We start from the raw sequence: 16,966 nt of genomic DNA on the forward strand, positions 1-16,966 counted from the left end.
CTGAAATCTTTCAACCGAAAAAAATAAGTTGAAAAAGACCTGTGAAGAAAATGTCCTGATTTTAATTAGACTTTCTGTTGCCATTTTGTGGGTGTATCTTGAGAAGTTTAACTTTACTCTCATTCACTGTCGGAGGCAGTTTCCGCGGCCTATCAAGCCCTCGTTGAAAACTGCGACTATCAATGTTTTGTCAAGCAAGTGCTTTTGCTCAGCATCACCCAAAACGTACGTCTTGCCCCGCTAAGCCACTATTTAACTCTCATACGTCGGCTATGTGCATTTCTTATTCCACCCTTGTGTCAAACAAACACATGAAATGTCTGAACCATTAGTTTCCAAACTTTTCACCTTCTAAGTTCCACCTTGCCAGTTCTCCAAACCCGCGAGTTTTCTCATTTGATTTGACGATCATGAATTCCGAAATCTTCCAACCGAAAAAATAAGTTGATGAAGACCTGTGAAGAAAATGTCCTGAATTTAATTAGACTTTCTGTTGCCATTTTGTGTCGGTTTTTGTTTTGAGTTCTCTTTCGATTGTCTGCGTGGGTTGGTAGGAGGCGTACCTACGACCAGCTCTTTATCAGCCCTCGCTTGAAGGTCATGTCCGCTGTGAGGCCATCTTGTTCAAACGGGCTAGTTGCTGGTAGCAGATTTCCGCTAGTAATTCCTTCAGCCTTATTCCTTCAGATTGACATCAGCAATAAGGGCTTGATCCCACCAACGCGCCTGACGTCCTCTAGTGTTGTTTGACGACTCGTAATCTGTCACTGGTCCGATCGCCGCCTACCGATACACTCGGATTCTACCAGTTCAAAAATGCTCTAAGCAACCCGGAAAAGATCAACAACAATCTAAGAAAAGCATTATTTTTAAGCTACTATCAGTCGAAATTTTTTGTTGATCCCAATCATTTTTGTGTTAATCTGTTGACATTCTTCAACTTTGCTCAAGAGGACTATAGACCATCCTGGACAGTATATTACCGATAGCGACTGTGATGCTGTCCATTTGCCGAGGATGCTTGGGCTTTCGCCTAGCCTGACTCTGGCTTCACTGATTAACCTAACTTCAACTTAGAAATTTTCTGCAGGTTTTCAACAGATTTCACTCATGGAATCCATTGAAAATCCAGTACTGTTCCCAAGAAACCAGTGTCCACTCTCCAACCAGATAGTTTGCAAACGCGGAACCCTACATAGTATATGAGTAGAAGTCATTTCCACCCGTTGCTGGAAATGTATCGATTAGATCCTTATATTCCTGCATTACTTGAATTGGCTTGAATACTGATCACCAAGACCAACGGGGCTGTGTAGTTCGTCAATCCTTGCAACTAGTACGCTCTTGTTACATTACCCATCGGAAATGGAATTTCGAATTCTTCTGAAAATTTACTCTACGAATCAACATTTTCATCTTATTAACGAGCTATGAATGAATGATTCCCCAACAAAATGAGCATAACTAAATCATTGTTTTGTCCACATTTTAGACCGACATACTGTTGGGAACACGTCGGCAAAAGATGTAATATGTGCAATGCTTGAATATCTGAATATCAAAACACACTATTCGACTGAGCCACATTCAGGTAAGTCGGTTTGAAACCTGGAGTATTTTCTACGTCTTGATCGTGGTGATGACAGGTAGAGGGATCACCTTGATAAGGACGGCAACCGATTTCCAGTGGCGCATTTGGGGATCATATAACGTTCCTTCAAATGAAAATTCATGTTAGCAAAATACACTCACGTGGAACCCAGCTGAATCTCTCGTTTGTGATATTTCCAGGCAATTGAATGTGCCGCACCTGACCGTCTCATGTTTCAGTTGCTACGATATCCGAGATATCGCGATACATGTAATGCACTACTCATAGGGTTGCTGGAAATTCTTCGTGCAATTGTGTTTCAAGTGGGACATGAGGTTGACGGAAACTCGGGGACTGTGCCTACCTGATGCGCGCCAAGAAAAGTGAAACCGATCATTGGCTGTTGACGAATTTTTAAGCAACCTTATGAGTAGTGCATTACGAAAATTCATGTTCTTATGACCTCAGATGAGGCCATCTGTAGGATTGCAAAGACGCTTGAATCTACGAACAAGTTTACTTATCCACCAAACCTGACTAAAGCTTTCTTAGAGCTCTGGCTTCAAAAAGCGGTCTGTATTACGTGGAACAAGTATTGCAGTGCGTTTTTAATCCGTGCTTGTTTCAGAATAGTTCAGTATATATACAAGTCTTTTAAGGTTGATCATTAATGATAAGAACGCCTCGATATTTATGACTGGGGCTCAAACATGGAATGTACCAGGCTACACTAAGACCTGTGTTGTAATATGGTTGCGAGACATGGCTTCAGTTGACAGGTGATCTAAAGCCTCTTGAGATTTTTGACCGCCGGCCGCCTCAGAAGTGCCTTCGGTGTTGGATGACATCAACGGAATTGACCGGATGTAAGTAAGAAACGGGTATTTTGTTGCGCGGCCGGCACTGCAGTCGCAGGAGATAACCTGCACTATCAGCTGTTTTGGCCTGGCCGATGATGACGTTGATGGTGTTCATGCTGTTTATCCCTCTTTCACAATGTTATTTCCCTAACTACCATGAATCACATTTAGTTGGAATTCGCCAAAAAACTTCCCACCATCGAGAAGATTCTTTTGTCAACCCCCCAACTCTTGAAAAGAGCCTCCAAAGGTGCTTTCCGATGCTTATTCCCGTACACTTACTTGATGAGACTGAATAGAGCTTCATATGAACAAGTGTCTCATTACCGGCCCACACGCACGAAACGTTCAGCTGTAGCACCATTGAGTTGCCTAGCTGCCACGCCACCCGAAGGTTGCACGAAGGCTGGTTGCCCAAGCGGGAAGTCGAGAGGCAGAGGCAGAGGTCGAGTTCGAACCACGGACCTTCTGGTCAGTAAATTCGCTCTCCAACGACTTGACCCATCTCGCTCACTCACTCAGACTTGCTAGGTATTCCAGGTAATAGTATGCCTTCACGTCCTAGAGTTGTAGACGGACATGTTGATAAGTGAAGCGTGTATAGGCAGACTCACGTCTTACGCGGGCACCGAAATGGCTGTACGAACATTCACGTGTGCACCCTTGGTAATTTTATAAGGAACGAAAGGCTGAAATACTCTCAGTGGAACTTTGATTATCTGCTCCTTTCAGTGTGCGGTAATCTTTATGTTGCGAGTCTTGTCATCTACTTAGGATAACATCATCTGCTTTCGCTCAAATCCATCGGGAAGGCGGTCAACAATGGTCACTTTTAACCTCCTATCATCTAAAACAAACTTATGCTATGCAGGCGATCAACAGAATTTTCAAGGCGTGCCTTTCCCTACNGTATCAGTTCCCATGTTTGTTTCCTGAAATGTCCACGTGTTAGAAGTTCTAACCACCTGCTACTTTTCTAGGTCCTTTTATCTGTGGACAGAATAATCAAAGCCTGTTTCTATCTCCTCGGATTCGAACGTTTAAACAAGGAAACTCGAAATCACGTATGCAATCCAAATGAAAGTGTATGGCGGTGCATACAAGCAAAACATAGATGAGGTGAAGTCTTGGAGTATGATGCGACCGATTGATCGGAGGAGCAACTGGTCACGTAAGCGTAATGTGGATGTTCCGATAGTCTTACAAAAGAGTGCACAAAACTCGTGAGCGAATCGTAATCACCTCATCTATAGCCACGCATTCACACTGAACGGATCTCCGCAGAAAATTGTGGGATTAGTACAGCGTTACAAATGCACTGCTAGAAATAACCCGTCGAACTACCAAGTAGTGCGCTTTTTTGAAGACTATAATGGTTGCACTGTTCTACATACTTGAGCTTTGCTCACAACGAAACAGTGTTAGCTTTGTATGGACATAACATACTACCCATAAATTTGCTGGATATTTTTCGACAGCCCACGGCCAGCTTCGCCTCGCTTGGGGCTCATCAGATAGGCGCAGTTCCCGGGTTTCCGTCAACCTTGTGTTCTACTTGAGCCCAAATTGCATGAAATTAGCGAAAAATCACTCATTTGTTAACAATTCTGGTTTTGCGGGAGACTCACCTAGAATCCAGCTGAATCTCTCGTTTATGATGTTAACTTTGCATTGATGCCTTCGTTTTAAAACCATACAGCAACTCATCCGACAGAAATAATCGTCCACTGTCTGGAAGACTTGGCTCAACTTCCTGAGTGCTGTAGTGACTTGTTTGGAGACCGGCATTTGTCCAGTGGAGACAAGAAGGATCCGTCCACTTTGAAAAAGAACCCGCTTGACCTGTTGTTTGCCGGTTTAAGGGCGTTATCAGTGTACCATGTAAGTGCCCATTGAGGAAAAGTTTATTTTATCATGACGTCTGCTATCCCATCGGGTATTTTTGGTTCAAAAGTCCATCCAAAGCAGGTCACTTGGTAAGATCCAGGAAGAAAGTCGTACGTCAATTGGAATCATCCAGTGAATGCATTTTCATCTGTTGGTGTCACACATGGTATTCAATCGTTCTTCCTGAGGAGCAGATTTTATCCTCGGGGTGGTTTTGTGACTTTCAATTTAGGCCGGAGTAGCTGGATACAGTAATTTCGGTAATATTACTTGGCGATTTGCGTCATTTGAGAGTAAAGCTGCATCAAATATGAAGCATTTCCCTCAGTTTGAGGCCTTCAAAAGTGTTCTGCGTGACTTTACTTTATCTTAACAATCAGCCAATTCCGGAAGGTAGTTTCTCTTGAGTTGGCCTCCCCAGTAGTAAAGACTGTACTCTCCAAGGTCACTGCTCCCTTTTCTGAGCTAAATCATGTGACTCTGTACGATCCTTGCATTCTGTCCAACTGAAATTATCCACAGGAAAGGATAAGACAACATCTGCTCAGATGGCTCGTCCTGGTATGTTTGAAATTCGCAACTTAACCCATTAATTAAAACAGTATCTTCCGGTTCCTAGAATTTACGCAGCTGATTACCACTTAAAAGAGGCCCCACTTTGGTTTCGTTTATCATTCGCAGTGGAATGTGTTTTATTTATCAATCCGTTATTCCATATTCAATGTCTGGCAGTATGCCTAGGTGCACTCATTCTACACGTGATCTCTAATCTATGTTTTACACCGGGGCCTATCCTGCAGCTTTACTACGTCGGCACATAGGTTTTCCTCCAAACACCTTCCAAGCAAGAAGGTTGCCAAGCTGGACAAATAGGTCAACAACCAAGCAAATACTATCCTTGGGTGCTGCACGAAAGAGACACTGCCCTGTTGTTCGGGGGCCAGGCGTCCCTAATAACCGAACATCACATCATTTGGACGCATGTGTCACGTGCAGGACACGTTCCTTTGTCTCCATAAAGGGCTGTGTAGAGCTACCGTGCCTTTTGCTATACCATAGTGGGCGTAGCAGGAAGCCAAGGGACCGACACAGAGTTGCACTACCGTACATCAAGACACAACAACTGTACTCGCATTGCCGTATCAAAGACATGGCTTGACTTGTGAGAATCCATCTATCAGGAAGGTCAGCTTCCTGAAAGCAACCATTGAATGCCCGAAATCTACCGATACTCTCAGCTCCGCTAGATGTTGACCGGACAGACAACGCCCCCTCAATATGCAACGCCTCACAGCCTTGTATCGAACCCAGACAGCGCGAGTCAGCATTGATCAAGGTCAGACAGCGCCGCCGCAATATGCAGCGCGTTACAACCTCGTACCAAAGCCAGACCGTGTGCGTCAGCATTGAACCAAGTTCAGACGGTGTCCCTCCAATAAATAGCTTGAGACCGTTGTACTTGGGCACTCGCACGCACTCATACTCTCACGCTATCACGCTCGCTTGTTCGGAATATAGCTGTTGTATTCCCTTCTGTGAGTCTTTTTTCCGGCACTAGGCACTGGAGCGGGTCAGTAGCCAGATACCACAGATTGGCGAACCAGCAGATATAACACCATCTCAAGCGGAGGAAGACCTGATGAGGTTGCGCAACTGCAAGAAAAGTTTACAATTCCTCGGGCCTGAAAATCGGCATCTTAGTTTTAATCTGCAATCAGTTTTACACCATGGTTTACATACTAACCCTCATATTCAACCGAAATCACGCTACCAAGCGTGTTTTCTTCAAATTCCGGAGTTTCGCCAAGAACATTCGTCGGTCCAGATTTAGCAGCTTGTGATCTTACGACAGACGGAAGTTCCTGCTTGAGGTTGATTTCGTTTGCAAATCTCTTCTGCGGGTCTTCAACAAAAGGTGGAAATCAATGCCTTCATTGCTGCATTTTTTTTGCAAAACAGCATCAAAGCTATCGCTTTCGACGCGTACATACCCGATTTCCGAACAAACTGAACATGCCTTCGCCTCCAAGACTTGGTTGTATCTTCAACTTTCCCGTTTTCCGGTGATCGAAACTGTAGCAGCTGGCACCGATGTGTCAATGGCACAGCGTTTATAGCTGATGAATTGGAATTTAATTAAAGGTTGATTGATTATTGTCATGATTTTGAAATTTTCAACGCTTGGGGATAATAATAATCTGATTTGCATGTTTTTTCAGCAGGGAGCTAACACCAAAATCGGGCCAGATGAACTGGAGTATCACAAATTGCAGAGTCAGCTTCGGATAATCCAAAGACTGGTTTCTCACCAAGCTGTACGCTGTCTTCTGCAGAGGTCCCATTGTAGTCAGTCTGACCATGAAGGGTACGTTGGCGAGATTTAGCTAAAGAAATCACTGCCTAATTTGGGCTAGGCGTACAGACTTGTCGAAATTAGTCATGCAATTGCGTTGTTCTGTCCAGTTTTCCTGTCTCACACGTAGTCATATTAGCCGGTCCACGAAAATGGTTTGAACAGTTCTCTTGTGTATCAGAACGGTTGCCAGGACAGCTTAAAGAGGGTTTATCAAACTGTAGTAACGGTATTTTCCTCAGCTTAGTTCTCGGTCTGAGCCTCCCAAGCTAGCGTTCACGTCAAAACAACCACCAAAGGTGCACAAGGTCTATTAATGCCCAAGATGAAGTCAAGAACAGTTGTACAGCGCTTCGTATATATAACGTAAGCGGTTATAATTTTTCTGGAAGCTCTGGCGCGTTCTGGATGCGGCATTGGCAACCGGCATTTGGCCAATACCGGATCACGATTGGCTGTTGGGTCCAGATTTCTGACCAATCAGATCTCGCCTTGATGCCGGACCGGCAAGTGTCCCAAATTCTTGGCCAATCTCGTGCGGGTCAGGCTTACCGGACGTAGCAGCGCCTAAAGACGTGCGGTAAAGCGGGATCCGTGTGGAATTCTGCCTAACAAAAACGTCATTCATCTGGTTCCTGATTGGAATGCTTCACCAATAGCAAGTGACACCGTGCTAATACCTTGACACGCGGGCTACATTTTTTTGTGGACGATCTATAACGTGATCGTAGAACGAATCTGATTTGAACAGTGCGATCTAGAGTGTTCTGATGGGATGACCAATTTTTTTTGGTGGAATTGGCAATGAACGAAATCCTAGATCGCCAAACAGGTACCGTTACTTTACATAGTCTCCAAATTGCCCAGCTTCTTTTTTGTCCTGCACGCAAAATTAGTAGCTTTGTTCGTTTTTTTCCTAGGACGAGATGGCACAAGTGGTTAGAGCGCGAATTTACTGAACGGAAGGTCAGTGGTTTGAACTCGACCTCTGCCTCTCAGCTTCCTCTGCCTAGACTTGGGTAACCAAAGAGTACACCAGCCCTCGTGCAACCTTCGAGTGGCATGGCAGTTAGGCATGGAGAGGGTGCTACATCTGAACGATTTTTGTTTGTTCGTTTTGCTCGTTCCCCCGAAACAACGTTTACCGTCGAATGCCGAGGTTTATCAACACCAGACTTCGGGTTTTCACCTGTCCTAAATATAGCAAACTCGTCAGTACAGGAAATTCCACTTCACGTCACACAGATCTGTGGGTGATTTTAGCCACATCAGTTCTTTCTGATCGACAGGTCGAGGAATGAGCTAAGAGTCTTGTTGAAACAAATGTCGAGACTGTATGAATTGCAGCTACTATGGTGCATAAACAAAACTCGCTGTGTACACATATGAGTCATTGTCATTCATACCTCGCTTCATGCCTCTATGGATGTACGGGAAATCGATAATGATAAACGACGATTGTTTAGATCTGACGACTTGTCTGGTGTTCATGTATTCTCCTCGAATGGCGAATTTGTTAATGCGCTCTACTTGAACCCGAAAAATACTTGTATGAACGAGAAAAAGGGGAGCACTAACAATATCAGCCTGCTGAGTAAAATTATTACAACAGGTATATATGCGAACAAGGGACTTATCGTTTTGCAGGTACAGGTTGATAAATCCTGTTGTAAATCCGGATACATGTTTCGTGTCTCCTTCGCTGTTGTAACAGCCACACGTATTCTTGAACATCCGTGATTGAAGCGCCGTAAGTCCTGAGCGGCTGTGCTCCGAGTTGAGAGACGTGCGGAGCTCTGTGGAGTTGTGTTGTGTTGCTGTGCTGTTATCCTATATGTAGGAACGTTTGCGTGTGTGTGTGGGTGTCAGCACATGACTTGTTGCTACCTTATCAGTCGGTAGACAGTCGATATCAGATGAGTCACCCTTGTGTGTCTTGATTTGTACGAGAAAGCGAGTCTTGGGATCAAGGGCTTGACTGTGAGCTGTGTAGTCAAGTGAGTCACGATTCTGTGGCGTGATTTGTGAGTGTAAGATTGCTACATCTCGTGATCTAGCGAGTGTCGGTAACCTGTACAGTCATGTATGTGCCGAAAGGGTGGTTACAAATTTGCCCTGTATAAGCAGCATCATTTTGGGGGTTTGGCCCCAAGGGCGGAGTAAATACGCTCGTGGTGTTTATATATTCTCCTCGAATGGCAAATTTACCCTGTGTGTAGACACTCGTGGACTATCGTTTCGACGTTACGGGTTCGAATTCCACATGGGAAACTCCATCATGGTTTACCGTTCCTTTCCTTCTGGTCTGCATACACAGTGTTTCGGGAACGAACGTACCAAAGAAAACCGTGTTTTTTCCATTTCAGAGGACCCTTGGCGTTGCTCAGTCGTGCCATCACTTGGTTGGTGGAAGGGCTCACCAATCAGGTGGACCCAATTCACAATTCTAGAGAAACTGGAACTGAGTTGCCAGTTCGGGTAATTTTTATGATGGTGCGGATTTTGCGAGACCTTACTACATTGTCCTCTTCCGAGAAACTTGATGAATTTGATGACTACTGTGGTTTGGTTATTCGGACACACAAGCTACTGGTGAGTTATGGCGCCTCATCTCCCTGTTAGGATTGTTTGAGATGTATGTTGGCGCGTTTCTAGCAATCACTAGCAAACTTAAGAATGAGTTTAGAGGCGGTATTTTATAAATATTCCTCATTTGTGAGAGTAAGTCGAGACCTCACACGAACGCGCACGATTTGTTCACCGTCTCCTACCTGTTTGTTTCAGAATTCAGTGGCGATCCCAACGGATCAGTAAGTGTGACTTGTTTATCAACGGTTTCGAAATTTGTATCGAGTTAAACGCTCAAAACATTTCTACTTGATGGTCAGAATTCAGCCAATGATAACCACTGAGAGGGTCCCAATATTCCTTTCTTTCATAACAAAGTTGGTCACTGTTTTGGTCTCTTTCAAACTGAGTAAACGAATAGTTAATGGGTAGAACTTCTTCAAACTTAACAGAGCCATCCTTAGGAATGTGTACTGTGTGCCTAAATTTCTGGCAACACCCAAACAGCCAACGTAATTTTACAACTGTCCGCCGGTGACCTCTTGACTAAATAGTTCCAAGAAGGGGAAATTAGTACCCAAAATTCCTAAACACTGTCTTGTTATTTATGCCTGGCATCTTTCCTAGGTAAGGATTTAGACCTGTCTTTGTTTACACGTCGTACCGAACGATAGGTGCACTTCAAGTAACTATTGCCGATTTCACTCTCCCCTTCAAGGTCACCTGGGGGTAACCAATCAATATTGAAAAGACTTTGCTTACAACTGTCCGGGTACCCTGCAGGTGTTGCTCATTTACAACGAGCCGGACTTTTGGAAGAATGTGGCCAAACTTTGACCGATATATTGACGGATTTGAATTCTGTAAGTACTTTATTTACAGACTTTTGAATGCAACGTCTGTATCCTTTCAATAGCGATGATTTATCCCCTACAAGATAACGCGATCTTTACCCTACATACATGACAACTTGTCAAGCAAGTGCTTATTTTCAACCGATGAAAAGCTAGGCTAGAATAGACAGATAAGTTGTTTTCGACAAGACTTTAAACCCCATTTCCGGGTGTACTTTTTTATCCGAAGTAGCAAGTTTGCCGTAGTATTCCTAGTCATGCTAGAGTTCGTGGATCTCTGTGTGGACCTCTGTCGTAGTTCGCAGTTGTTCTTCAGCACAGTGGGAATTGTATGGGATACATATAAGCCCGTCGCTTTAGAAACAGATCTTGTTGATGTTCTGCCAGTGTGGGACTCTTTTGTGCACTAGGTTTTCAAACCAGTTCGACTGATGAGAATAACGAAAAACTTATCAATGGAGACAGGTTTTAGCGAATATACACTCATTTGCAAACTAATTTGGTTCCTTCGATAGACTCACCTGGGACCCAGCTGAATCTCTCGTTTATGATGTTCTTAGGCTAACTTCGTGCAATTTGGTTTCAAGTAGAACATAAGGTTGACGAAAACCCGGGGACTGCGCCCACCTGATGAGCCCCAAGATGGGCGAAACTGGTCGTGGGCTGTCGGTGGATTTTCAGCAGCCTTATGAGTAGTACATTACAGAGACAGGTTTTACTTTGTTTAGAAAGTCAGTCCTCCCGCTACTAAAGTAAGTGTGCTCAAGGTCAACATATGATAAATTGAGGAAATTCAACTATTTCGACCCCATAGAGCTTGACTAAAACAGCTGACTCCGTACTTGCGGGGCTTCAAAAACGGTTTCCTGAAATCCTTTTTGAATACTGATTTTGCATCGCATCTGTTCAAGAAGTGAATCCGGACAACAGGTGCCACTAGGTATTCTGGACGAGAACGATGGTTCTGACGAAATGTACTCATCAGTATCATCATCATCATCTGTAAGAACCGCGTACAATGCTACTAGTTGTCACAGTTTCGCTCACCGATGATATGAAGAGATGGGGTAGGTAGCTACGAATTTGAGACGGTATCTGGTATAATTGGTATGTCAATACAGGATTGTTGGTGAACTTCCAATTGGGAGACTGGAAGGGAAGCTAAACATTGAAGTCAATAGCTTGAATGCACGAGCACCATTGACAACGGACCTGGGCCATGTCTGACAATGTCTTTAACCGATGCTGTTTCCCGTCTCGGGGTCCCCATCCAGGAAGACGGCAATGACCAGCGCAGCAGAATTTACTGTCGATAACCTTTTATACCTTATTGTTTGTCCTCGCCTCGGTTCCTACTTTTCACTTGGTTGCGCAAGGAAGTCGGTCGACTCGCATTCGGATGACGTGACCCAGGCAGCGTAACCTATGGACTGTGATCAGTTCATTTATTGCAAGCGACTTTTCTCTTCCGAAAGCCACTCGACTTACTTCAACATTACTGATTCGGTGTTCCCACCAGACTCGAACACTGCTCCAAAGACGCTGATCGCCAAACACTCAAAGTTTTTTGACGTCCTCAGAACGCAGTGGAGAGATTTCTGACCTATCTAGTAATATATGGGTATGTATATGTCAATATTGGGCGCACCACATCACAGTAACCTCGACCCTTGACGGATAAGCTGATGTCGGTATCTTATCCTCGAAGATCTGACGGATGGGGCTGAATTTGGAAAATGAAAGCATAGGGGATAAAAGTAACTATGCAGGGTTCAGAACACTTTAGCACCATTGATCTGTAACCAGTAAATGGCTTGCTCAATTAACATTTTGAAGAGATAATCATTCATGTTACCTACGATGCAACCAAGGTATCAGCTTTACTCTTGGAGAGTAATGAGAGTTCGTCAGAGTGCACATCCTCTACTTGCAGCGCACGCCTCCTAACTAATGTCCACCAACTGTGTGCATAGTTGAATCCCACTGGAACTCAGCCTCAGTAGAGTCCTTTTTTTCTCCAGCTACCGGAACCGCGCCTAATGGGCCGAATACTAACCAACCTGACATCTACACAAGATGGGATGCAAGCTTTAATGATGGTGGGTATAATCAAGTCGCTGATTAGTGATGTGTGGAGAGCGGTGGAAACCGGTGAAGCCTCACACTCATCTGCGACGCACTTAAAATGGGATATTCCTTCCTGTGGATCACGTGTTCCCACATGGTCTACTGACCCTATCGATCGAATAGCCTACAAGGTTAGTACGTCTTTTCCACTAACCAGTGTGCTGATTAGTGATTCTGTTTATTGATTGGATAACTATTAACTAGCAAACAAAATCCAGGTAATGAATGTATTAGTGCACTACTGTTGATGGCCATGATACAAATCAGAAGACGTATGCACCAATAAAAGTTTGTAGTATGGTTGAGAGTAGTGGGTTGCAACACGTATAAAATAAATACGATGCGAAATGGGAGCAAGTCAAAAGAAGAACTTATCGTGTGTGAGTCCCTTGGTGAAAGTCCAGACGGCGGGAACGTGTTTTCTCCGCAGTTTGGCTGCTACACGTATTCCATAATTGTCCGTGGACTTGGAGTGTTTGGCTGACTCCTTGCTCCCTGCGCGCGCGCGAGTCTGTGTGGTAACTGCGTTTGGTTTCCCTACCTGTAGGTCCGTCTGCGTGTACGTAGGCGCGTCAGCACATGAGTAGTTGCTACGCTCACTAGGCCGTGCAGACGATCGATGTCCGATGAGTCACCATAATGTGACGTGATTTGTGAGTATAAAAAAAGACAAGCCTTGTGATCCAGTGAGAGAATGTGAGCTGAACAGTCAAGTATGTGGGTGATCGGATAGCCCATTCAGCCTGAGTTTTTCCAAACCTTTTAGCCGTTTGTGCGCCTAGTTCGGGCAACCTGCTCCTATGCCGGAGTAGACGCTTTGCTGAATGATGCGTCGGAAAACCAGTCTACAACATACGGTCGAAGATTTACTCCCACTTCGTTGAAGGTAAGTCATACCTGACTAGCTTCCCTGCGCATTTAATTTTTATCACTGTTGATCATAATATATTGACTAGACTGTGAAAGTAAGCATGCAGACTCTTAGGGTCTGGAATTTTGATCAGATTGGCTGTCTGAGGCGCCTCCGTCGTGCTCTTGGGAAGGTACCTACGCATGCACTGTTGACGGCGCATTGGGCTCGCGTCCGCTTTTCATCCATTTCGCTCGCCTTTTTAATCACCAGTTTTGGAATTGTGACCAGGCCTACTGGAAAAATCTTGTTTAATACACTTTCTATTGTTAGTTCGGTTTCACCTACCGTGTAAAGGACTTTCGGCTATACATGTCGTCCCATACACTATTCTAAAAAACCGAGTGGTCTCAACTATTCCGCTCCTTCTATCCAGCTGGAAGGAACTCAGTATAAGCAACAGCAAGTACAGTTGATGGATAAGTTTTCAAAGTACCGCATACCCAAGACGGATCATACAAGTACCAATATTCCAAAGTTTTATAGGATAACTCACTTGCGATAGTCCTGTGTTTGTGAATTTGAGTTTACATGTCAGGCAGATCAGCTTCGCAACATGTCAGCTCTAGATACAACCGAAGAAATGTGTCACAGATGAGCTCCAAAAAGTGCAAACCTCCATTTCGATGTGGCATGGCCAGGATATCCGTTCTATGAACTAGTGGACTATACAGATGTTTATGAGAGGTACACCCATGTTACTCCTGCAACGGTAGGTGGGACAGTCTCTGCAACACTTTGTGGTCATTTCTACTTGACGTACTGAACAACGTTGGAAGCGTTGTGTTTCTGGTGTCAGTGTGTGTTCCCCAATCACGTTACCCAGCAGTAGCTGCTTCCATTTATGTCCATCATCCACTCACCTTGTTTCCATAATTAGAAGTCAACTGTGATCTCAGTTGTAGGCACATTCAGTCTTTGGATGGTAGATTACTGGACAAAATCTCCCACATCTGACCAAACGGTTGGTTTGACTAAATACTGCATTTGTGGGAAATCCGTCCAACTTAATTTCTGAGACGATGATCCGTACAGAGCCAGCTAGTCAGTTCGAATTCCCATCTGATCGACTGATTCCAGATCTTCCGAATGTCGTACCCACCGAGTCATCCAGACACTGCATCCTGGTGCTTAATCTGTGAAACATGTTGTGAGCTCACACAGTTCCAAGCAGCAAGGAGATCGAAATTCGAAACCATTTCCCCGACTGGACAGTGACGATTAACCAGCTTATCTTCTGGCTGTTGTGATGAGCACCTGGTGTAATGGCGGTACTACTGATGGGGCATGGGAGTAGCATGTTTTCTCGTAAATCCGCTTTGCGTCTTTTGAAAAGTTAGATCTATTACGGGATTTCTGCAGTCGCTCTGTAACATTTGCTTGCAATAGAGTGACGATCAATGAATATACAGGAAAGTTCAGGAAGACGCGTTCAAAGAGAAGATAGATATTCAGTTTTATAAACAAGATGCGTATGAGAGTTTTACTCTCCTGTCCGTAACTGTTCAGTTGACATTTTCTAATGAATAACTCCGCAGCGAAGGCCTTCTTCCTTTCACTGGTGTTCGGTAACTTCCAGCCCTTGAAGAGTCGGCATGAAACCTTCATTTGTTCCCATTTTCCAAAGGAAGCCGGTGACCAAGGACTCCTGCCACCACACTTGCCTTATAGTCTAATTCTTTGCTTTACACAGATATCATTTTCCTAAAACATGGCCTATCCTGGTAGACACTTTCATCCCAAAACTCTTCTTTCGTTGCAGGAGTTTTTCCAGCGCACACTCTTCATTCCTAATGACAAGAATCAGTCACAGAGTCTGTACAATTTTGAAGAAACCATAGTGTTGGCACTAAGGTAAGAAAGTCTTACAAGCTTTGAAAGTTTCACCTAAAATTCTGTTCCATGACTAAAGTCAGCCTATGCCGGAAAGCCGATCAGGGAGATTCTAGCTGGCAACCCTCCAACATGCAGATGGCTGCCCTAACCTCCGACTGCCAGCGGCTTGTCGCTACTGTGTGAGCAGTACTCATTCAGAAGGGTGTAGCATCACCCAACCTCCAGTCACATCATTTGCTCCTTGCGGTCACGTGTTCACTGACTACTCGAGTTCGGATAAATACTTGCTTTGCTGATTCTTTCGGGAGCGACTATTACTCACCTTTGAGATAGCCCCAGTTGACTTGCATGATACCTCGCGGAGAGATTCCAGCAGTCAGCCAGCGAAACTATGTTAATACTAAGTGACTAGTGTCAAGCTTTTCCTGTGAAGCCCTTGTCATCCTATTCAATTCCTTGGCCGGCCAAGCGTTAACTCTGATTCTCTCATTTAGAGCAAAATCAGTGGGTAAAATGTCATAGTGTGCCACTTTCGGCTTCATTGTTATCAAAGTTCATCACTTTTGACATATTCTGAGACTAACTTGTGGTTGGATCCCTTTTACAGAACACTGGGCCTAGATGCTACCCTAAGCCACACTCAAGTGAAGACACGTAAGCATGCAAATGCATACAGTTGTTGACTCCAAGTCCAGTGGATACGAAAAAGCACTTCTAATCAAATCGAATACGGTTTCACATCACTTTACAATATTCTGTCAAGTATTGTATAGAAAATACGCTGTCTTTTACTACCTACTGGCCTTCTGAGTTTGTCTGGTCACATAACTTCTACCTGCGGTAACTGCAGCAGGTAACTAAGTCACTCCAAAACTCTAGGAGGAAGTCCCATCGGAGTGACTTGTGAGCTTTGTGTACCAGCTCATTTTCTGGCAAGAAGTTTGCTTTCCTGGGAGCCTCTTTTGAAACGATTGACAGTTCAGGCCCGACAGGTGACGAAGTTGGTTACCAGTGTTCAGATTACTGCTGATGAGACCCGGTTTTCGCGTGACCCTCCGTGTAGTCTGCAGGAGACATTGCTAACAAAGACAACTTACGTCAGAAGCCATGGTGACAGTCTGAAGGTCCTTTGATGAACTGAAGTCCTTTTACAATCCCAATTACAAGTTTTTCTATACGATTTTACCCTGTTCGCAAATTTCTTAAGGGCTTTTCAGCCTCAGTTTACGATGCGAATGATGGTACAATAATCAATAACATTTCTTTCTCTCCCGCCAACTCTATTAACAAGTAAATCAACTATTTTCCTCCCATACAGACTTTTGTCCTGCATGGTTTCAGACTTGAATGTAATGCTTGCCCTCGAATGTCGGTTCAGACTTATTGATCGATTGTTGAAGGAACAAAGGGATGCTGTGACTTCGAACGAATCCGTCCACCTCGACGCGGTGACAATCGAACGGAATTACCTTCTGGTAAAATGTAATGTCATTGGGGGGCCCGATGAACGGAGAATACCTCCCAGATCCTTGTGCGAGGTACGTGGCTTTTGGTTCATTCATTCTCTTTCTACTATCTTAACAATCTTAACAATTTGCAGACATCAACAAATCTTAGTGATTTTTTGGACCAGCTGGAAAGCGTAGGAGCACAACTCCAGAAAGTCTTTAGTTTGCCCGTTTCGTCTGACAGTTGTGAGGAAGAATCTGCTTCATAGGTCATGATCATGTGCCGTGTACCATAGGCGCAGTTTCGCTCACGAGATGACGGGACAGTGTGTGAAATACAGCAAGGCCTTGGAGGCGACGGCATATTCAGCTAGTTCGGGAATCGGGCTCATTGAAGGCGATAGCTTTGATGCACGAGCGCCACTGGTTGCGCGATTGGACAATTTCTGCCGGTGTCAACAACCATTGTGAGTTGATGCTGAAAGTCCCCATCCAGGGAGGTGGCAGTTGGCGACCCGACTAAGTTTACTGG

General features: G+C 44.5%; 1 protein-coding gene across 1 annotated transcript in view; it reads left to right on the forward strand.

Annotated features, from left to right (window-relative positions):
* T265_07130 (hypothetical protein) overlaps nucleotides 1–16,966 on the forward strand; it is a gene marked incomplete at both ends in the record, with an annotated part of 59,757 nt that overhangs the window by 28,937 nt on the left and 13,854 nt on the right. Inside the window, 7 exons of the mRNA XM_009172573.1 lie at nucleotides 4,151–4,332; nucleotides 6,558–6,703; nucleotides 9,058–9,283; nucleotides 12,135–12,371; nucleotides 13,007–13,126; nucleotides 14,913–15,004; nucleotides 16,305–16,524. Of these exons, the coding sequence (XP_009170837.1) occupies nucleotides 4,151–4,332; nucleotides 6,558–6,703; nucleotides 9,058–9,283; nucleotides 12,135–12,371; nucleotides 13,007–13,126; nucleotides 14,913–15,004; nucleotides 16,305–16,524 (1,223 nt within the window). The remainder of the gene's footprint in view (nucleotides 1–4,150; nucleotides 4,333–6,557; nucleotides 6,704–9,057; nucleotides 9,284–12,134; nucleotides 12,372–13,006; nucleotides 13,127–14,912; nucleotides 15,005–16,304; nucleotides 16,525–16,966) is intronic.

The sequence above is a fragment of the Opisthorchis viverrini genome (genome assembly GCF_000715545.1).
Source record: "Opisthorchis viverrini unplaced genomic scaffold opera_v5_161, whole genome shotgun sequence".
In the NCBI taxonomy this organism is placed as follows: domain Eukaryota; kingdom Metazoa; phylum Platyhelminthes; class Trematoda; order Opisthorchiida; family Opisthorchiidae; genus Opisthorchis; species Opisthorchis viverrini.